The sequence below is a fragment of the Protopterus annectens genome, chromosome 2.part0 (genome assembly GCF_019279795.1).
Source record: "Protopterus annectens isolate FY-2018-M chromosome 2.part0, PAN1.0, whole genome shotgun sequence".
In the NCBI taxonomy this organism is placed as follows: domain Eukaryota; kingdom Metazoa; phylum Chordata; order Ceratodontiformes; family Protopteridae; genus Protopterus; species Protopterus annectens.
The window spans coordinates 1,512,657,275-1,512,680,620 of record NC_056728.1 but is presented as its reverse complement, the minus strand read 5'-3'; the positions used below and the strand labels follow the sequence as shown (position 1 = coordinate 1,512,680,620).

General features: G+C 37.0%; 1 protein-coding gene across 2 annotated transcripts in view; it reads left to right on the top strand.

Annotated features, from left to right (window-relative positions):
* The window catches only part of PCDH10 (protocadherin 10), a 171,786-nt gene that overhangs the window by 3,416 nt on the left and 145,024 nt on the right, over window positions 1–23,346 (top strand). The window contains exons 2-4 of one of the 2 annotated variants that reach the window (XM_044061668.1): window positions 863–921; window positions 1,323–1,429; window positions 17,004–17,210. In XM_044061668.1, the coding sequence (XP_043917603.1) occupies window positions 863–921; window positions 1,323–1,429; window positions 17,004–17,210 (373 nt within the window). Of the gene's footprint in view, window positions 1–862; window positions 922–1,322; window positions 1,430–17,003; window positions 17,304–23,346 lie in introns of both variants that reach the window. The other variant, XM_044061666.1, reaches the window with a different exon arrangement.

The window sequence follows — 23,346 nt, the reverse complement described above, 5'->3', positions numbered from 1 at the left end:
GCGTGTTGATTGCTTGTCAAGGCGCAGTTACATCGCCAAGAAATCATACATTTGTCTCACTGCATTTCTAAAACTTCCACTGTATGTAATTTGCACATCGAAATATTTATCAAGGACCAACTACTCTTCATATTTACTTGGTAAGAGTACAAATGCAGACATGAAGTTACTGGGACAATTTAGGGGCAGGCTAGTTTTAGGTGCCTTCATTGTCAATGTACTACTAGCAGTCAAAACATGGAGAATATGTTCTGGATGTTAGTGAGGCACTGCATTCAGCCGCCCACACTAAAGGAAACTGAATCAACCAGCTATGGCCAGTATTCTCTAGCAAATGTTGTTGCAAGGCAGACTCAATTCTTTAAATATTTTTAGAAAATTATAATGAATGTTTATATTACGACATGCACATTTATGTCAATGTGACGATATTCGTGCACACTGAATAAAATAAGCATAACATTATTAATGAACAGAAATTGCTTGTCATGAGCATGTTATTTACTGGAGTTTCTTTGCTAACAAATCCTGCCTTTTATGCACTGTGGAATGTTGGAATGGCAGGCTCGTTGTACAACATTAACTACAATTATGTTGTGTTTGGGGAGGACCAGCTATCAGACAGCCTTGCTTTGAGGCAAGTAAGTCACCACATCTGTGCATTGCTATTCACAAGGGCATATTCTTAGAGCCTCCTGCTCCATCCTCCCTCTTAGTGAAAAACAAAGTCACTTTACAGAAACCATTTTAGTGAACTAACTGAACGTCTGAAGCATTACACTGATTATAGAGGCTGTTTAGATACTAAATACCCACGGTAATAAGTCATTTGAATACTCAATAAATGCATTTGCTTTTCTAGACGAAACATCAGCGAACAGAACTGAGTTATCTAGTTGAAAGACCACGACGAGTGAACAGGTATATATGACTACTGTTTTTATTCCCCTCCCATTACTAATTATTAAATGTAAATGTACACATTTTTGAATGCATAGAAGAAATACATAGTCTCAGATCAAAATGCGTTTTAGTGGGCGTTTGGTTCTCAAGGAGTGTGAAAAGACAGATGGTTGCTTACATTCAGTTCAGTCTATGTAAACTAATTACCAGTAAAGCTGTATGCAGCTATAGATATACCTGGAAAAATGAATGAGAAACACAGTTTCAAATGCTAAGCTGTCATAGTGGCATTTAAGAAAATGTGAAGCAAACCCATTGGTAAATGCAGCTCCACTGATAACCATGGGATGGCAGAATATTTTATGAACCAGGGGCACTACGGGGTAATACTAATGGTGTGATGTTTTTCGTGTCTTCAGCTCTGCATTCCAGGAGGCAGACCTGGTCAGCTCTAAAGACAGTGGTCACGGAGACAGTGAGCAAGGAGACAGTGATCACGATGCAACTAATCGAGGACAGTCCTCTGGTGAGTGGACACTATACTAATCCCTTCTCTGTGACAAGAAGTTATGAAGGTTATTTACTTAGTGCAACCACCCCTTGCAGCCAGATTAACTTTTTCACCATATATGTCACTGTTTATCATTCATGTTGCTTTGCCTTTCAATTTATTCCCAAGTAGTGTATGGAGATTCCGTTTAATTATTCCTGAACTTCCATTTATCTTAGACATTCATTTGTAAGTTTTATGACATTTTGCTGATTTTTTAAATACAGTTCTGCAGCATACTTGCATATGATGTTTACCTGCTACTGTAGCGACCGTGCTCACGTGTTGTTGCTGGAGAAATAACCAAAATCCCCTCACACGGACTTTGCATTTTTCTTCTTTTCTACCTGGGTTTCATACTGTGCACATCATCATCATCATCTTTCCGCAGACGCTACCAGTATTACTTCAGATATTACTTTGCGTGTGCATTATTAAAACGTGAACTATTACCTCGTATTTTTTTTACAACAGCCACCAAAACTCTCTGCATTAGATTATTGAGAATAGATTATTTTATTTTACTGATTTCACATGACTTGAAGCAGCTTTATAGAATAAATCTCAGTCATTCATGTTCTGTTTCATTCTTCTTCCATTTAACATTTTTTCCACGTCTGCACCTCAGTAACCTGTACTACAAAAAAAACTTGAGGGTCAGCACAGAAGTGCTTTTCCTGTTACTTCTATCACGTTGTGTTAACACTTTCTGATTTTCCCCATCTTCCACATATTTCACAAGCCACTCTTTATAGTTGTGTCGCAGTTATTATATACATGTTCTGCTAATGCCTGTAAGTTCTGAGTTTAAGTGGTGCACTGAATGTTACAGTGCTCCTGTCCTACTGTTACAGCAGAGTAAAGAAATGACTTGGAGATTATTGGTTTAGTCTGTGGATCCATGCAAGGCTGTTCTGGGTGCATTCTTTTAGCAGAACAGTTGCTGTTTATAAATGCATTAAAATATGAGAGGGAGCAGGGAGGTGCCCAAGGAATAATGTTAATTTACTGTCTTTCTTTGCGAAATTCTGCCCCACTTAGTAGCTTTCAAGAATCCACTGCCCTATTTTTAAACTTATAACAGCTGTTAATGATTAAAAAGTTTTGAAACTTCCTCATATTATGTTTTGTTAAAATGTACCGCCTGCATCTGTGAAGAGGTACATTTAACGTGATGCCCTCTCCGCCCCAACACACAGCTTACATGTCTTCACTCATGTTACTTATTCGTAAGTTCACAGGTGTATACTTGGCCAAAGACCATATGAACTGTTTCAAGACAAGCCATGCACCCTATTATATCAGACAATGTTTTGTTCGTTCGGGTATTTTAAGAAGTATATGCAAACTAAGGCTTGGGTGGTCAAACATTTACAGGATGTATGCAGCACACCACACAAATGCCATGAATTCGCACAGCTCTGCAGTTTTTGTCTCAAGAGTTGGCTTTGATCCTCTTTCAAGTGCCGAGTTTCTTCATAAAGTCGGGTTTATTTGGTGCACGGCTTTTTAGTTAAGCAAATTAAACTTATACAAGGATTCTCCATTGCTAGATAATTAGGGTCTAGTACACGAAAACTTTCTGTTGAGCAAAATAAGAGAGTTGTCCGATTTCTGATCCTCTGCTATAACTTTCAACGGACTTGAAACGATATATTTTAAAAACTGGAGTTACATGTTCTGGTCATCAGTTCCAAATCGCATATTACAGATGCAGTCATGCTTATGAGCTAATTTGATGTCGTGTGTACTTGCGTGTGCTTGCAGAGTCATTCTTTCTGCTGTAGAGTTCTTGGTTGGGAGCCATTTGCGTAACATGAATCTGGTCTTGCTATCATCTATTTATATTTTGTAAAGATATGAACTTGTACAGTTTTATAGTTGGTACAGCACAGAGAAGCAGATAAGGACTGATATGCAAATTAGTGTTTGTAAAGAGATTGCATTATGATGGGGGATATGTAAAGTTGGTTTACATTGTGCTAGTATCTAGGTATCTTATTTGAATGATAAGAATCATACCTGCTGCAGTATGTTTTAACAGAAATAAACAAAGGAATCCATTTTCAAAACTTTAGAATTATTGGCAAATTTTGATCAGTATAAAATCATGCCTACTGTTTTCATGATTGGGGAGAAGTTCTAAATTGCAGCTTATCTTATGAGTTTCCTACTAATATGCCATTATGTACACGGTGAATATGTACTAAGATAATTCATGATCTCCAATTCTTTTCAGAAGCGCTTACAACAACAGTAAGCGTCTGTCGAATCATGTAACCATACCACCGAGCCCTCTGAATGTCTTAGAAGTGCATTCTGACTCTCCAGCTTAAAAAAAATATGGGGTGTCACTATCTCCAAAACACACGCGCGCGCGCGTTATAAAGGCCCCGAGCTCTCCAAGTGGCGTTGGCATTTTAAGAAGCTGATTTATTTGTTTACTTCTGCTCACTTGGGTTGGATTTTAACACCTGCAAGTTTTTGAACGTCCTGTGTGTGGCCGTGTCTTGAGAACTATACTGGCGTCTCTCTTTACTGCAGAGACTTCCAAACAGACCCTGTTCATTCCGGAGTAAATACTGCTGTAGGATAGCTCTCTTTACTCAAGGCACACTGATGTATGGCAATAAAAAATAATTTCCATATAGTGAACTGAAATTGTGTATATTATCCTTTTTGTTGTTGGGTGTATTTTCTATTATTTCCAGTCATGGACATATATACAGATAAAACACACACAATGCACACTCTCAAAGAAGAGATGGCAGAGATAAAGTTCTTGTGTGCTTTATGTAGTGCAGCAAATATTTCACTTGTTTACTAAGTGAAAGAAATGCTTTACAAACAATAACCTTGGTATGCAAACTCAAACTCTATGCTTTATGCAAGTATGCAAGTTAATAAAATATGCCAGAACTGGACAGACTTTCCAATAACTGGTCTTAATGGCTAATTAACAAGTAAGAAAAAGGTTGTTTATATAGGTAGACCCCCGTCCCATGGTAATTTCATGTTCTCCAACACATAGCTTAAGTCTTGGTAATTTACTGTTAAAAAATGAATTGCTGAATGAATGAGTAAACAAACATTGTTCTTATGTAGTCCCAAAAGGTGTTCCTGGACTTAAACAGATAAACCAGTAGCCATCTCACATAAATCGTGGGAGGATAATGTATGCATTTTCCCTCAGTCAAATTGCAGTACATGTGGGGACTTGTACCAGTAACATCATATCGAATAACGTAATTTTGTTCTCAACAGTAATTTTCCATTGGATTGTTCCCAAGATAAAATTGTGTGTGTGTGTGTGTGTGTGTGTGTGTGTGTGTGTGTGTGTGTGAGAGAGAGAGAGAGAGACAGCGGGAGAGAGACTGTGAGAGAGACTCATTAGTGTTAAGCTTTTTAATTGCGAGAATATATATTTTTTGCCAATAACAAGTATTTTAGTAATTCACGTAGAAAAAGAAAGTGAACAATGCCATGGCGATTACTTATCATAGCGGAAGCAGCAATGTGGCTTCTGCTGTTTAAGCTTATTTCATTTATAACTTCAATTCTTTTAACCACCCTTAAGACAAGGAAGATAATGACCTAGGAGACCCAGCACACCATAGCTTTCTTTCCCAAAAGAAAGGCTTTCCCAGTAAGCTTCACTTGAACACTAAAGGCAGATATGCAACCCGCTTTAAGGGCGGCTGAAATCTCCCTGGCCTTGGGCTTCTGATAGGCGCAGTGTTGTTGTTCGGTAAACAGCTGCAACTGTTATTCCGTTCATCTGCAAGTAGGTAGTTCAAGCCATAGAAGGAATTTCCAATTAATTGTGCTTTTTATTGTGGATTTCTTTATGGGAAACACATTTATTGCAAAAGGTAAATGAATGGTTCCTTTATAGTTTGGGAATTAATTAATATGCAGCCTTAACGAGGTTTCAAAGTAGCCCCCACTCTGTGTGGGTGTGTGGCTTTTCAGTGTGTGATCGAATGAGAAAAGGAGCCTGGTTTGTGCCTGGGAAGCTGCCAGGGAACCAGGTCTTGCCAAAAGTCCCCATGCAAACAAAGGGCGTCCTGTCATTCTGACCCATAGAAAATGGAACTTATTGTGTCATTTATTCATTCATGTTCTTCCTAGCTCTAGCAATGACAGCTTAGTAATACAGTTAGATCTACACACTAGGCTGAACTGGGATAACTCGGGTATTTACATAATCATTTAGTTATGTCACAAATAGTGCTGTTTGCCCTGTACAGTGATACTGGCTATGTATTCACGTACAAGGTGCCAAACTAGTGTTTTGGAGATTGTGCAAACAACATAGCCTATTATGCATGTATGTATAGATAAATAGATGTATTGGTATTTGATAACCAGGGAGTAAACTAGACCGAGGACCCCTTTCAGCCACAACACAAACTAGAGGCAATAAAACCAAACAGTATGAATGACAGTACAGACATTGATTGATAACGTGTAACAGCAGTGAAAAAGGAAAGTAACTGAACAGTAGAACGTGTGTGTGTACAATGTTACGTTCGTAAGGCTGTAGAGGACACATTAACAATATTACAGCAGGAGATATATACACTGGAGTTGTTTAAGGCAAAATACACTGGTGTGTGTGTGTGTGTCTGTATATGTATATATAATATATATATAAAATATAAGTATTTTGTTCTGTATAAAGTTGTAAACTTTTTGTCACGTTACTTCAAACAAATCAATTGTAGATGTTGCTAGAATAGTGTTTGCAATGCTTGCACAGATGAACCAGAATACCGATTGCATGGTGTTTGGCTGTGTGAAAGTATAACGATATCTATCTATAGATAGATACATAGATAGATTGGTGTGTACGTGTGTGTGTGTGTGAAGGTGTCTAGGTAAGGGTATCGACTTGGCAGTTATCCTCCTAAAAGTATTATTCAAGGGATCCAGCCTTTGCAAAAGTGTAGCTTACAAATTGCGCGCGCCTACACATTTGCAAGCGCATTCATTGGTTATCCTGAGTAAATATACTGTCCTGCACGTATACAGCTGCTGATGGCTGCATTTCATACCTAACTGGCACAAGCGACGCGGCAGGCACTAATCGTTTGTAATTACTTGTACGAAGTATCTAAATTAAAAGAAAACGTCAGTCTAAGCGCAGTTGTTTTGCCTTTATAAACTGAATAGTTTGTTACTCGGTGTGAAACATGCATACAAATCCATTTTTCCCTCTTTGCAGGACGACAAAGATATGTCCATTTTTTTAATAGGGAGCCCTGTTTGCCCTTTGGCCAAAGTTGCTTACAAAGACTTTTCCATTTCCCTCACCTTAAAAGCTATTGTTGCCCTAAGTTCATTGTCTGTGCCACGGAAAATGTTTTTAACATAATCCCTGCAGCAAAGGCAGTAGTTTTATAAACTGTGCAGTTCCTTGCGGCTGCTGCTTTGAAGAAAAGTATTGAAAACATTCAAGCATGAAGACAGACTTCTGTAGGGATACAGACATTTGATTACCATTCTGGTAATGGCCATAATGCAGGGAAGAAGGTAGGGATATAATATGAGTCAACAACTTTCCTTCTTTACAATTTGACCAATCAAAGCCTGGCCATCCCATTTCAAATCGCTGAAGTAATTCAGTAATTGCTTTATTGCTCACTAAGCATCGACTTTGTGCATTTTTTATTTCTGGCTATTCATGAGCGTTGTTTTTGTTGTAAGTGGGTCAAGTCGATACTGACAATATCCCTCTTTTTTTTTGGGGGGGGGGGGTACGTAGCTCAACTTCTTTGCTCAAGAATCGGGGACAAAGACAAAAACACTCATGGGTAGTACTAAATTCCTAAAACTGGACACTGTATTTACATAAAATTATTTTATGAACCACAGGAAATATTAAACTTACTGCGGTGGTGGTGCTGCGGTAGCGTTGTCGCCTCACAGTTAGACGTTACCCGTTCGATTCTCAGTTAGAGCGTCTTCTGTGTGGCGATATGCGTGAACGGGCGTTCTTTCGTTGAAGGTTGAGCGTTAGGCCCGGCAAGCCAGCACGTAAAACTCTACTGCCAATCATTTTAGCGGACCAGAGTTCCGCTGTGGCGACCCCTAACCGGGAAAAGGCGAAAGATACAAACAAAGGAAATATTAACTCTTGTGTCTGCCATTATTGACTATTCCCAGAAAATCAAACATTTTATGAGGGATATAGTCAAAATAAGAAGCAAAACTGGAAACGTTTGTGTGGGTTGGTATCCTCAGGTGATGTGAATGTTTAAAAACTGAGTAGTGTATGGATTATGACCTGCAAACGGCTTAGCTACGGAGTAGAGACCCTTGTGCTAGTGTGTATATCTGTTTAACAAGTTTAATCAGTATAAGTAAATGATCGCCCAGTAGAGTGTATTTCCTGCCTTAGCCCACTAAGCTAATATGTGAGGTATTCATCTGCCTACCCATCTATCCCTCTTGTAAGACCTCTTTCATTTTATCACCACAGGCTCACCTAGCAGTGAGTGGTACTGTTCTGGTTCAGTAACCGGACAACCTGTCTCCAGCCAACCTATGTGTTGTCACCCGAAATGATCCAGGTACGCTGCTAGCCCTTTTTTTATTCTGCCTTTTTATTTTTTTGTGACATCAATTTCTATGGTGGTCGCAAGTGTAGGTTTCTATGCAGAACTGCAGGGGAGTGCCTAAAAGGTGCACCATTCATAGCAGTAGATACGTGTCCCTACTATTAGACATGCACATGTATCGGTGCAGTTTATCAGAATTAAGCGTGGGAGCCTGAGGATATTCATGTTCAATTTTTGAATAAGCACACCAGTAGATATCTCATCTCCATTTCGCTACAGCATTTGGCAGCAGTTTGCTTGGGTGAAGGGTGCAACGCTGAAAAAATGAATTCAGAGAACGCAAGTCTATCATTTTTGAAAGCATTGTACGATTTGTAACTGGCAGCAAGAGAAAATGTAAAACAATTCCCAACAACATAACTTACATACTGAGAAACCAGATCTACATTCATGGATAAATGAGTTGGCATAACAGTTGAAGTCTTAACCTCACAGACACAAGGTACAGGGTCTGATTTTAACTGTTGGTTATTATCTAGGCTTGTAATAGTCTGCAGACTGGTAGCCTAGTGTTTACCTGTGAACCTTATATTGATCAATTACATTACAGTGGCCATGAAACTGGAGCAAACCACTTTGCAGTTAAGCAGTGGCAAAGGACAAATGATTATCCCAGGGATAAAAGTTCAGAAGGGGGTATTCCAGACTGACTCTTTCTCACTGTTGTCTTTCCTTACCCTTAACCCATTCCGCTGTTTACTTAACTAATTAGGTCATGGTTATAATTTGTCTCACAGAAAGCATAACTGCAAGGGGATAAAACCTTCTCAGATGATATAAGAATGTAATTTGGACTTGATAAATGTACAAAAGCAACGCTTAAAGCAGGAAAGTTGCAGTATGAAGAAAATATTAATCTAGGACATGAATGTGTTATAAAGGAACTTAAGCAGGAGTGAGTGTTTAAAAAATTGAAAAGTTAAGCAGGGGTGCCTGTTTAAATAATTGGGAATTGATGAAGGATTGGCAATAAAACACGGGCAAATGTGAATAAAACTTAGTAAGAAACACTTCAGAAGACTAAAATTAATATTGAAATCACCACTGACATCTAGGAATAAAGTGTAAGCTATAAACCAGTTTGTATTGGAGCAGTTGGACAGGAAAACATGAAATATGCTTCATGCTTATCAAATGATATATAAAAAGCAGAGTGTAGAGCAATATCGTGTATTCTTTTCTCTAAAGGAGGCATGGGCCTCCACTGGACTGCATACTTATCTGCTGACCTCATCAGATAAAAAAATAGTGAAAGTTTTAATACCGGAGGAGAGGGAAGTCTAAGATGACCATGCCTAGTATAGCAGAATATTTAGGTGTCAAGGGGAATGGAAATCAAACTAGAAGAAGATAAAATCAGACAGGAACTGAATGTGCCAAAAAAAAAAGAAGGAACCTCCTGGAACAAACTCATGTTGGTCAGGGTTTGAGGCAGGAATGGTTAAGGCGAGGTGAGTTGAACTTAAAAGATGAAAGGTTACTAATGGCAGCCGAAGATAGTGGGCTACCCATTTGCAAAGCTCATTCAACATGTGGGAGAAAAAGACAAATGTAGGCTTTGTACAAAAGAATTGGAAACAGTCACACATCTTCCTGGTGGGTGTGATACACTCCCATACCTCTCAAGTGTACCTCATTACGAGGGACGTATCTCATTTGGGGTCTTAAAATGTTCACGTTCCTCGAAGTTCCAAAGAGTTCCACATTGAAAGAGTCTGTCACATTCAGTGTTAGGAATTAATCCATGATAAATAGAAATTAATCATATTAATTCATTAAAGGGCCTTCTTTATAAGTAAAACCGGCATATTTTAACCATCCTATGACCTTCCTAGTTGAAGTTGTTAGTAAGCCGTTAGTATGTGTTCCACATTTTGCCCATTTGTTCCACATTATGAAGGCGAGTGTTCCTCATTTTGGAGATGGAAGGTTGAGAGCTATGCTCATGACAGAGGTCCTGAACACTGAAACCTACAGTCATGTGGCATGACTGTTGCACTGGGGATTGTGCAAACACTGCAGTATATAAGTAACCGAGAAGCTTTGGAAACATGAACCACAAAGCATTATATAGAATAATGAAGTGTACATCACGATTCATGTGGAATCATCTCTTGTCATCAGTTCAAAATTAGTTGCAAGAAAACCAGACATAGTAGTCTATGAAAATAATAATGATATAATAAAAACGACGAAAGCAATGATCATTGAAATTGCTGCACCTAGTGATTATTGCAGCGTCCTACATATAGAAACAGACGCAGATATTCAGGATTTGCAGACAGGCGTGATAACAATATGGAAGAAAGACGCCTTGGCAGTTCCAATAGCAATAGAAGCAATAGATCTATCTAATAAAATAATACCCTACCAGTTCATGTAACTCCCACGAATTGCCGACGGAGCTAATTCTGAGCACATCGCAATATTGAAACAATACTAATTTAGTGAACCTTAATCATACCTTCATTTAGGAATGAGGTTCATTCCCATTATAGTGTTATAAATTTAAAAGACTTCGATAAATTTAAGCGAGAGACCAGTGTTTTAAATGTTTTAGGAAGTGGCTGACCTTTTGTCAACTAGCACCCCCAATCCCCGCACCACCCAGTGCCACCATCCTGGTCTAAATAACACCACTCAGATTACTTTTACTTCCATTTTCTCACATTTTGTCTTACTCTTTAGTTTTTCCTGAATCCATTCAACATATTTGAAAGAGACAATTTATTTACTACAAAAATACAAAATACATAAATACATACTGGAAAAGTGCCCCTGCTAAAGTGACGCCCTAAGCCTAAGGACAGCTATCAACACTCTGAAAAACGGTGTAACCACACGGTTCTAATAAGAGTGAGATTGAGAAGTGGGTAATAAAACATGCATTTCGTGCTGGATATGCAGTTTATCTGCGCTAGCGGTTCATCTGCGCTTGTGTTGTGCAAAAAACTTACCGATTATCAATTTATTTCAGCATTCTGCACTCCAGTTATCATTGAAAACTTACAGTCAAACCCATGTTTGTCTTTGTACAGTTGATTACAAAATGACTTTACCCCCTAAAGGGGACGAGAAGAGGTTAAAATATTTCAAGCTGATGAGATCAGTCCACGAATCATAGCAGTGAAAGAATAATATTAACTCTTATTTGGGACTCGAACCCTATACCATCAGCCCGACGTTTTGTTGTCAATGGCGCTGGGTCATTAAGAGCTTCTGTTAAAATAGTTGTTTTGTATTTAGAATATTATGCTTTCACTTCTGAGATTATAACAGTGCCCATGCTGAGGAACGTGTGTGTGTGTGTGTGTGTGTGTGTGTGTGTGTGTATTTGACTTTAAGCCCACGGAGGAATATAACAATTGTATCTGGTCTATCTCTTTTGACTTTTTCTTTTCTCATGTTTCCATAAAGATTCTCTGATATGTCAGACTAGTTGATACAGCTGAAGAAATAACAAATTATTCATCTTTTTAGTTTGCAGAATTTTACATTGCGCTGAATAAAGTTAAGTAAATATCAAATTATGGTCGGTAGTTTTAAATGAAAACAAGATCCCTCTTCATATTACCTCAATTGAAAGGGTTATAAGTGGACATACAAAGAAAGTTTAGTGTGTGTATGTCTGTTTCTCCAAAGTTTCCAACAATGATCTAGTCTATTTCTGACTGCTACCTGAAAACCGTGGCCCTTTTACATGTGGGAGGGGTGTTCCAGAAATTGCTGGATATCTCTCATCTGTCCCCAATTTTGACTCAAATTTAAACTCTTTTTCTCTTAATCCATCCTACAACTGGTGACGGTTGGAGAAAAGGTGATGAATTACGTTTAATAAATAATGACAATAATTAGAATTATAGACTTTTTTTATTTTAGAAAATGTATATTAATTAATTTTCTCTTAATCTGTCATCTCAAGTTAATAGTGTCTCTGATTGTCCCTGATTATTTCTGGATTTGTCGCTGATTCTTTTGACAGATTTGTCTCCCACTGGTTGAGCGCTATGCTTTCAATCGTTGTTTTTAATTATAAGGCTTTTCCTACTTCAGTGCCCCCTCCCCCCAAGTAAAACACACGAGCGCGCGCGCGCGCACACATACTGTGCCCTTAATGTTGAATTAAAGATGCTGTACTAGCATATATGCTAAGACTGCCAAAAGCTTTTAAATGGATTGATAGTAATGTAACAATTGTCAAACACTTGCTACACGTTTATCTGTCTTCTTTGCTGCTCACTTCTACCCTTTAAATTTAATTCATGAACTACATTAAATGAAGCCATACTAGTCAGTGCCCTTACAGCGCTCAACCACCTTCTGCCAAAATGAGGAAGAAAGCTAAAATAGCCACAGGGTATAAGGACTGCAAATCTGGGAAACTTTCAGATAAAACAGGCTCTGTGGAACCTAGTCGGACATTCCCGGTCAACAAATGTTAAATAAATAAATAATAAAATATTGGATCTGGTGACTTAGAAAAATGCTGACGCGTGTAATCTGAATTAATATGCATTTTCAAAAGTAAAACAAATAGGTAAATGTGCTTTTTGTCATCATATTTTAACTCTGAGATACAGACATGGAACACGTGGTACAGTTCATAGTTGGATAAAGCATGACTTCCTAAAAAGTTACATGTGTATTCTGTGACCTAATGGCTTACATGCCATATCTGCAGGGCTACTACAGCCATGACAAGGGAATACCAATCAGCAAGGAAAACAAGGCCTTGAAGAGTCTTAATCACCCCCTCCCCATTTTCTCGCATAGGCCTTTAAGGACAAGTGACTAATGATAGCCTATTCAATGGCATGTAAGTAACAAATTTGTTGTTCTTTGCCCATATAGCAGGCACAGCCACTGTTTTAAACTGTAGTGTTTTTTCAGCGCTTGGGACTCTAGCGCCAGTGAGAGAACGATCCTTTGTGAAGTATTCTGACGCAGTGATTCTGAGCAGACGACATAATAATCCGTGCTTTAATTTTAAGTTTAAAAACACAGGCCGCAAACAAGAGACACGATGGAGCCATGCGATATACTATGTGACCTCGTTTGCTTCAAGCCTGGCACGAGTCCACACTACGTTACGTCCGCTAAGGGCACTGAACTGGTTAGGTGCGTACAGGAGCTCCATATCCTCCTTGGTGAATGGTGACCGTAGGATGTTTCTAGTGTTTGCTAGTCTAAATGTGAATATCAGCACAAAAGCAAATCAATGTACAAGTACGGTAATCTAAGAATGAACAACAGATAAGTGCTCTACCCCGCAAAATCAAACAAACAAACAATCAAATAAATAAAACATTTCCCTGGGTGAGGAACGACTTGTGTAGTGTGCGTTAAATCATTGAAAGTGAGAACTAAATTATTCGCAAAGTTTATTATCCGTTTTCTCGTCTCAGTACAGTTAATGTAATTGTATTTATTTATTTATTTAGTTACAATTTGTTGTCCGGGCTAGTTTGGCTGGACCAGTGGCCTCTTTTCAAGGGAAACCCGAAGTGGTAGTTATACTACTAGCGGAAATTTGGCCATTAATCAGAGAACTTCTATTCTTTTCAACAGGTGCAGTGGTATGTTCTCCATCCACCTGAGCTGCCACCAGCTGGAGCAGATGTGGCCTCGGCTCGGTTTAATGTTTCATCCGAAGGAGTTGGCTTAATAGTGCATAACTATCATAGAGCTGTGATACACTTTTTATAATCTTGTGTGTGTGTGGAGGTGGTCTGCTGACTTTCAATACTTTAGGGATACTGACACGTAGAGGAAAAAAGAAAGAAAGAAGAATAAAAAAAATTGTCACTAAAACTGTGCTGTGACTGTTATGCACATGCAGTGAGCAGTGAAAGAGTCTTATTTTGTAGCAGAAAACTGCTACCCTTGATTTGCAATTCAAACTTTTGTATTAAACAGGAGCCGCCATTGTTTGCTGTGTGGTTAATATATAGAGACGAGATAATCATACGAGCGTCATAATGAAACCTGCTAGATAGATAAGAGTTCATACATATTTTAAGTTTACCACTTAAGTATAATTATTGAGTGGTAGAAAATAAACATATAAACAGATTGGTTTAAGCCATGCTATATTCTACCATACAAGTACAGACAATAAAATGTTCCGTGACAGTCATCTCAATGTGTAGGTAAACCTCTATCTTGTCAGTTCAAAAATGACATACAATTCAATCACTTAGTATGACGCTGCCTCTGCATTGTAAATCTAGTGACGTTGCTGCAGCCCGCGTTTCTGAAAGGCATACTGTTGGAATACACAACGTTTTCAGTTTATTATTCACGAACAATGTAATTCTATTTAACATGTTCTGATTCCTTTTAAGCCAGCTGCACTCTGCAGCTTTACACACCCTGCATTCTGAAGCACAGTCCAGCAGACACACTTCCCCACTCCTGGTATTGTTCACAAGTGTAGTTTACCTTGTGCAACAGCTGGTAATCCGTGTGTGTAATTACTTACTAAATGCATAATAGGAACAATAACACAAAGGTATGCAAGCTGCTTTTCATTCTTCAGCAGTATTCTTAATGCTACCTGGTGTAATTTTGCTTATGTCAGTTTATCTGTGTCTGCTGTTATTCCATATTTTACTAACAGTCAGTACTATGATTCAGTGGACAAAAATTCTCTTTGCTTCCCTTATAGACTCTGGGTGCAGGAGACAAACCTGAGCAATGCCAGCTTTTTGTACACAGTCGATTTTCTCTTAGATGTTCTGCTTATCTCCCAGCTTCATCATGTGTGTGTGTCTGCTTTTCTGTCTACATATCTATACTCTAAGCATATAAAATATTTTAACAATGGGCAGAAATACACCTATCATCAGATTGGGTGATGCTATTTTTAGTATTATACCCTGTCTATAAAAAGAGTTAAAACATTTTGTGTTCATGTTTCAGTAAGGCAGCTGTATTAAAGCAGTCTGAATATGTTAAATATGATAATATTTTTATTGGGAGTTATTACCTCTGTTGTGGCCAATTAGGGTATGGCATACTTCAGTTCCCTTACCTTGAAAACAACAGAAAAGAAGATATGTATAAATAGATGCATTCATAAATGTGTGTGTGTGTGTGTGTGTGTGTGTGTGTGTGTGTGTGTGTGTGTATGCTGTGCTGTGCACCATTAGATATCATATTCTTTATGTTATTTGCTAACCTGCTTACCTGAATATATGTTAACAGACTACACTTGTGAAACTAAATTGTCTGTGTACTTTGTTCCACAACTATGTACAGTAAACAGATAAACAGGTCACCAGTTTTGTATTAAACTAACAGTTTTCATGCATGCAGACTCATGCATATTAGAAATAAAAAGAATGAAACTTTACTGTCTATTGTGTGATGTTCTTTATGGAGTATGCTGATATGTTATAATAACCCATCATTGTATAAATTTAAAACAGCTAGGATGGTTAGAACTACAACACCAGATTAAATTTCACCAACTAACCATTGCCCACAACATCCTATACAAACCTTATAATACTCCAAGTTTATCTACCCTCATCACCACCTATAAAACATAAAGTCCTTACGTTCATCTCACAAACTTCTTATCCACACCTCAAAACCTAATAACAGAGCTGGGGATTCTCTCTTCTCTAATACTGTAGGTAAATCCAGGAATCTTCTCCCTAATGACCTCTCCTCACTCACCTCTCTATCTCTCTTTAAAAACAGAATTAAACTTCTCCTCAAAACATACTGGCTATGCCCCTGCTCCAAACCAGACTAGTCATCTACCTCTACTAACTTGACTTACCTATCCAGTGCTTACTATCCTCTACTACATTTCCCATTTATTATATTTCTCAGATCTACCTTTTTTCATTATGTCTATCCTCTTTATATACCTCTTTTTAAGCAAATCCTTTGCTACAATACTACACATCTAACTCCCTTTTTTTACTTCTGACTTAACCTATACTATGTCTCCATACTTAAAAATAGCACAATATTATAGTGTAGGTCCTCAGTGTTAGATCCTGCTTAACCTTTCTGCTGTAATTCACATGTTGCAATTGCTGATGATTTTCTTTTTTTTTCTTTTTACTATGATTATTTCCTTTTATCTACCTCTGACTTAAGCTGCATTGTTGTCTCAGTTCTTTTAACTTGCACTGTTTGTGACTTTTTACCTCAGTTCTACATCCTGTTACAACCTCTATGCTGTAATACACGTTACCATTGCTGATGTATTTTTTCAAGTACTAGGAAAATTGCTAGTTTTACTAGAATATTAGATTTTATTTCTTATTTTTTATTTGTTTGTACTTGTATTTTTGTATTGGACCATGTCTTGGAGCTTATCTCCCCGGGCCTCTACTGAAAATGGACATATATCCAGTTAGACTAGCCCAGTCAACAAATGTAAAATAAAATAAATAAATAAAATAAAATAAATAATGCACATGCAGCATTATACCTGTGTGTGTGTGTGTGTGTGTGTGTGTGTGTGTGTGTGTGTGTGTGTGTGTGTGTGTGTGTGTGTGCATGTGTGTGTGTGCGCATGCGCTCGCATGTGTGTGGGTGTGAGTGTGTATGTGTGTGTGTGTGTGTGTGTGTGTGTGTGTGTGTGTGTGTGTGTGTGTGTGTGTGTGTCCTGAAAGACACAGAGTGAGAGACAGAGAGAGAGAGGGAGGGAGAGAGAGAGAGAGAGAATAGTTCTGTAATGCTGCTTATAGTCTTTCACATTCCCAGTCCCTCACAGGAAACTGTCAAAGCAAGTGAGTACACTGTGGTGTCTTCTAAATGCAAACTCTTAAAAAGTGATTAATGTTATGTTTTAGTGCCCCCTCATTCTTTTGAACAAATTTTGTCAGTAAACTTTAGTGAAGTTTATTGAGCAGTCTGTCAGACAGTGTACCTAATGCACATTATTTTATGTCCAATTTTTGCAGGCACTGATCTCTTTTCCAATTGCACAGAGGAGTGCAAAGCCCTAGGACACTCTGATAGATGCTGGATGCCCTCGTTTGTGCCATCGGATGGCCGTCAAGCAGCAGATTATCGCACCAATCTACATGTTCCTGGTATGGACTCTGTGCCCGATACCGAAGAGTACGAGTCACAAGAGCAGTCTGGAGAGAGGTCCTTTTCTACATTTGGTAAGGAGAAGACACTTCACAACACTTTGGAGAGGAAAGAGTTGGATGGACTTCTGAGTAGTACACGTGGGCCTTACAAACCACCCTATTTGAGTAAGTAGTAGAGGAAATGCTGTTAGTTCTCAGCTTCTCAATAGATGCTGTGACCCTAACTTGAATCAAAGGAAAAATGCCCTATTCACAAAAGATATCTTTCCATTTGATACAGATGGGAATTTTCTTTTGAAATAGGGCTAAAACCAATTGGGCACTAAATTATAAAAAACTCATTCTAAAGCAAAATCTGAAAACGGAGATGTACGGTGGTATATTTGGAACACCGTATCCACATACTGTATATTTTATAATATATGTCATCTTTCCTCACCGAGCAAACTATAACTGAAGAATGAAACTACTTTTTCTTGGAGCATTGCTACCAGTTTTTCCATTTTTTTCCCTTTGCGTAGTCTGATTGTTTGTACAGAAAAGTATCATCATTAGTACATTTTATTTGCACCTGTTACATTAGACGTAAGGTGTGTGAATTCAGCTGATATTCAGCATAATTCAGTAGAACACATTCTGAGAATTTTCCCTTTTTCAGTGTTGTGTATCATTGTGGAAAACGATGAAGTAGCAAACGTCATGTTCAAGTGACATTTTTCTACACTGGTGCTGGATGAGGAGGAGTCAGGAAGGAACATATTCCCATTATTGACATTTTTATAAGACAGACAGACTGTCAAGATAAATGTTACACATTCCATTGCATCCTGATGTTTCTCTGTTTTAAAGTCTGCAGTTTGTAGGATAATTTGCTCCTTCTTTCTTTCTTTCTTTCTTTCTTTCTTTCTTTCTTTCTCTCTCTCTCTCTTTCTTTCTTTCTTTCTCTCTCTCTTTCTTTCTGTCCTTCTATAATTTTACTTAAAATGTCACTTGGTTCATTGGGTTACCTGGACAACATATTATAAACAAATAATCTAACATAAAGACTAAAAAAAAAATAGATGGATAGCTGAATATTTTGTATGTGCCTGGTCATCAGTCAGACTTTGTGTGATTCTAACAATGAAACCACAGTAAAGAAAACACACACATCTGTTGCACACTTGTCTTTTTTATTTCCCCTAAAGCAAAACAAACAAAACAAATGTGTACACACATATGTAAACACATCCACATAAACACACACACACACACATATATATATATATATATATATATATCTATGCACAAACATACACACGCACACACACACACACACACACATATATATATATATATATATATATATATATATATATATATATATATATATATCAAAGTAAAAAAGTTCAAACGTGCATATCCACAACTAGTTGGGTTTGGCTTTAGTGGCCTCCTGAATGTAATCATAAAGATTTAAAAAGTAAAAAAGTCCTGAACATTCAGAAACCATGCAGCTAAAATACTTGATGTCCTTAACGGTCATTTGCATATATCAGTCAGCCTTCTGCACGTACGGCTATTGCACGGCTCAGAAACATCAGAAGACTACAAAAACATGGTAGAGCCAGCAAACAGTAGACAGTAATCCGTTTATTGATGGAGGATGGAAAAAACAAACCGGTTTCGGCCTTTAGGCCTTCCTCAGTGTCTCCTCAGGGCAGACACTGAGGAAGGCCTGAAGGCTGAAACCAGTTTGTTTTTCTCCATCCTCCATCAATAAATGGATTACTGTCCACTGTTTTCTGGCTGTACCATGTTTTTGTAGTCATTTGCATATATCCCATGGGCCTCTCTCTCTCTCTCTCTATATATATATATATATATATGTATATATACCCCAAGTAAATTAATACACATCCTTATATGACAATACTATTGTAGTTGCACATCATAACCTGTACAATGAAAATACTTCTGATCACATTTAATTATAATGACATGTTATAGAAAACAATGCATAATTTACATTGTTGGCTCTACGTTCCACTGTCTTACAAAATCCTAACATTCATTGAGCCCAAGGAACAGTTACTGGTCATCTCTTTAAAATACATCTCCAAGTTGAACCACACTACTCCATTTCTTGTCTGTACCTGTTCCTTCTGTTTCTTCTCATGGTCTGTTATTGTTTGATGTTATCAGCTATGGTATGCCTCAACCTTGCTAATGTAAGGTTCTGTAATTACCATGGGTTATAGTTTACTTAAAACTGATTTCATAGTTAAGAAAGCCAAATAATTTGATGTTTATATTCAATAAGGAAAGTGCATCACAGACTGTTTAAATCACAGTGTTAAATGTTGCAAAAGTATTACTCAGGATGTAATTTTTATTTAAACCAAACAAAAATTTAGGATAAATTTAATCAGTCTTACTTGTTTAAAGGAGCAGTTTCACTTTTTTCATAAAGGTGGATGATTTCTGTTTGTGTAATAAGACAAGATTGTAATTATATGTATATACTGATGGTATAACTATATTCCAAGTCTCTTTCTTTTTCCTTAAGTTTAATACACACATGAACAACCCTATCAGCACGATGCATTCATTAATAAAAGCACACATATTTATGTATTTATTTATTTGTTATTAGTAAGGAACACTCCCAGTTATGAAAATGTCTGATTTTTAAAGGAAACTGATATCAAACTGAACCATTATTCACATAATCAAATAAAATGTGTTGGCACTTGTGTGAATATACAAGTGTCATGTACAACACAGGGAGTTACTTAACTGAATGTCATCCCCGTATATGTGTGAGAATTCTTTTATACAGTACATGTAATTGTAAACTCCCTTCTGTAGCTGCTACATCTATATCAATAGCATATGGGTTTACTAACAGCATTTCACTCTTCACTTACTCTCTCAAGTATTAAGTGATGTTTAATCTGCAGGACAACAGATTTGTTAGCATATCAGAACTAGAGTATACTAGTAACGGCCATAAAATTAACAATCATAATCAATCAGTTTTAATGGAGACTTTCTGCTAATGGTATTGCATGTGGTACACTTGTGTTAGATACTGGGTACCTCAAAAGTCTGTTGGTTCTTTGCCCACACCATGCTCTTAGATGTAAAAAATGATAGTGCACTACAGCATAAGGGAGGTGCTATGATCTTGAGCAAATAGTCTTCACAAAATGTGAAACCCAAGTTGTAATCTGCCTGAATTGGTGGTAGATGAAGTGATTGTTTCAAGCTCACTGCATTGCATTTTGAAGAGGAGCGTTGGGGTTATCCCAAGTCCTATCTGTATTTCTCAAATTTACTACATATACTACTTCAAGCTTTCCCTGAAAATGGGGCTATTGTCCCAGTAAAGTTTGCCTGATCTATTAAGCATCAACTGCAAGCTTGGCATTTGTAGCTGGTAAAAATTTAGCAAAATGCCTTGATACAGTTATCAGCAAGCACTTAATGCAAATCATTTGACATATGTGAAGCTCACCATTTCCAATGTTACTCATTATTTTCTTCGTGATTTTTAGTATAGATTGTGAACTTTGTGCACATAATGCAATACACAAAAATGTTAGTGAAACAACATATCATTAGAACAAATGTAAACTACTACTAGGAAAATTTAAACGAAATTTAGCATACATATTAATATGTAGCAATGCATGCAATCATGTTTAAGGGGAGAGTAAAATATGGTTTACGTTAACAGACACATATGTTGGGTATCAATACAGACATACAATATCAATAGGTCCTGGTTATTTATTTATTGTTTTTATATATATATATATATATATATATATATATATATATATATATATAGATATAGATATAGATATATAGATATATACATACACACAGATTATTTTAAGGATGCAGCTAATGAGGTTTAAGTTTCATATGTCATTGCTGCAAACACATCAAAGGTACACACAATGACATTTTGAATGGAGACAAGCCATTGTATTTTGTGTGTATGTGAAATGCTAAAAGGTAACAGATATGCTGAGAAGTGAAGACATATGTATTTTGGAAAGAGAAATCCTGGACAGGAATATGTTGAAAATAATAATGTAACAGATAAGTTGGATGGTTTTGAAGATTTTGTAGTACTAAATGATAAAGATCTCACCATTATGAGGTTTTTATAGCACTTGTCATGCTTAAAGACCAATATTTTTGATGTTGCAGTTTCACAGGGGTGGGGGGTGGGGGTGTTCAGAAATAAAACTTGCTTATAAAGCTCTAGTAAAGCATGAGATGGAGTTTCACATATTTTCTGTAAGCTTAGCAAAAAATGCAGCAGAATCAAAAGTATTCCTGAGCTGCTACTAATGATTACTTCAGAATGAAAGAAATTAAATACTATACAGCTATGCTTTTTATAGAACATTTTAGAACACAAAAGTGTCTACACATGATATTTAAACCATAATGTAATGCATTTGAGTATGATTTGTGACCTTCTAAAAAAGTAATGCAATGAAGTTCATAAGGTTCTAAATCCAAAAATTAATGAGAGAATTAAGTAGAGCTCTACAGAGAGGAAGCTGTCATCACATTGTTCGCAGTACTGACCCATTTGGATTGGTCTACATAGGATTATTTTTTTCTTTCTTTTAGCCTAAAATTTATGGTAGACATTGCAATTTTGAAGCAATCTATTTTCCTTAGTGATCGCTTATTCCTTTTCAGATTTTTCATAATAGAATTATAGTTTCCCATCTTTCTGCCTTTAGCACCTTGCTTCCATATGCTTTCTTTAAATACCATTGTTGTCAAAAAGCCAAACAAGATGTGTTTTTTTGTTTTATCTTGACTTTCTGTTAAAAAAATCTTTGCAATGCTTTAAGTAGTTATTTCTAATTTTTATTTTTTTCTAAGCCAAATTGACCAGGTTATTTAGAAATAGTGATGGAATCTTAATTTTTGGTTAAATATTCTCTTTTCCACAATGGTCTCTGCTCTAAAAATGCTTAAGTACCATGCCCTGCCCTGTGATGTAAGGCCTTTTTGTACATATACTTAGAACGGTAGTACTCAGAATTAATGCCTACTGTGCGACACTTTGAACAGCGCATCAGAAAGTTTCTTTCAGTGGCATTCACTTTATATGCTCAGCAGTAAGCAATTTCTTCTTCAGTTGTAAAGAAGTGCTTAAACTAGAATTTTTGAAAGAGGGTATTGACTGCAGTAAGTTCTAATACAGCCTCTGTTCTGTCAGTAGTATCGAATTTCTTAATTTTGAGGCTACATGGTACATGAGTGGTGAATTCCAAAAGACTCCATCCAATCTCAACATATTGTACAACAAGGAAACCGAATGCAAAATATTTTCATCAGAAGTGAAAAAAGTGCTGTGTCTTGGCTTTAATGCTTGACAGTGTATGGGGTCCATTTTATATGGATGAAATAGAGTCTGGAAAATTAAATGCTAATTTTTAAGCCATGACTTGCCACTTAATTAGATCTTGAAATTGGTACTAGCAGAGTGTTTTTTTTTTTTTCATTTACTCTGTCCACACAGTGATGCATTCAGTGTAAAAATACTTTATGTATTAATTTCTCTGTTTTCTGTCAGCACTTTTTTCCAAAGTTTCTATGCACGCCCATCTGATTTCTATAAGGTGTCACACTATTCTGGTTTGGTATCTGTATGCTACATATTGCCCCATAAAGGCAACTTTTATTTAAGGTAAGGCAAAGACTAGAGGAGGGGCAGCTACAAAGCATTTTCTGATTTACAAAGATAAAGTTCACTGACTTTAGCCACAATAGCCTAACTGTATGGCATTAAAATAAAATCTTATACTAAAATTGAAAACACATATATTTTCATCATGTAGTAATAATCAGTGAAGTACTAATGGATCAGAAGCTCGCTACTTATTTATCATTATTGTTATACTTTTAGGATGTTATATTCCCAAATGACTGTCACAGGTTTTGTCATAGTGATGGCATTTTGTTTTGTCGTCCCTTATTCCTCCTCATATACTGCAGTTCTGGTCCCTGTAATCTAACACAACCTTGGCATCACAAATCAGCTTTCCTCCCACCATTTAATTACACTGATTTCCAGTCTTGCTAAACCCGGAAGTTATCAACCTTCGATCATTCATTAATGACTGAACCTTTCCACTTCTAGCAACTAATAAGCAAAATAAATGATAGGTAGCTCTTATTTTTGATGCTG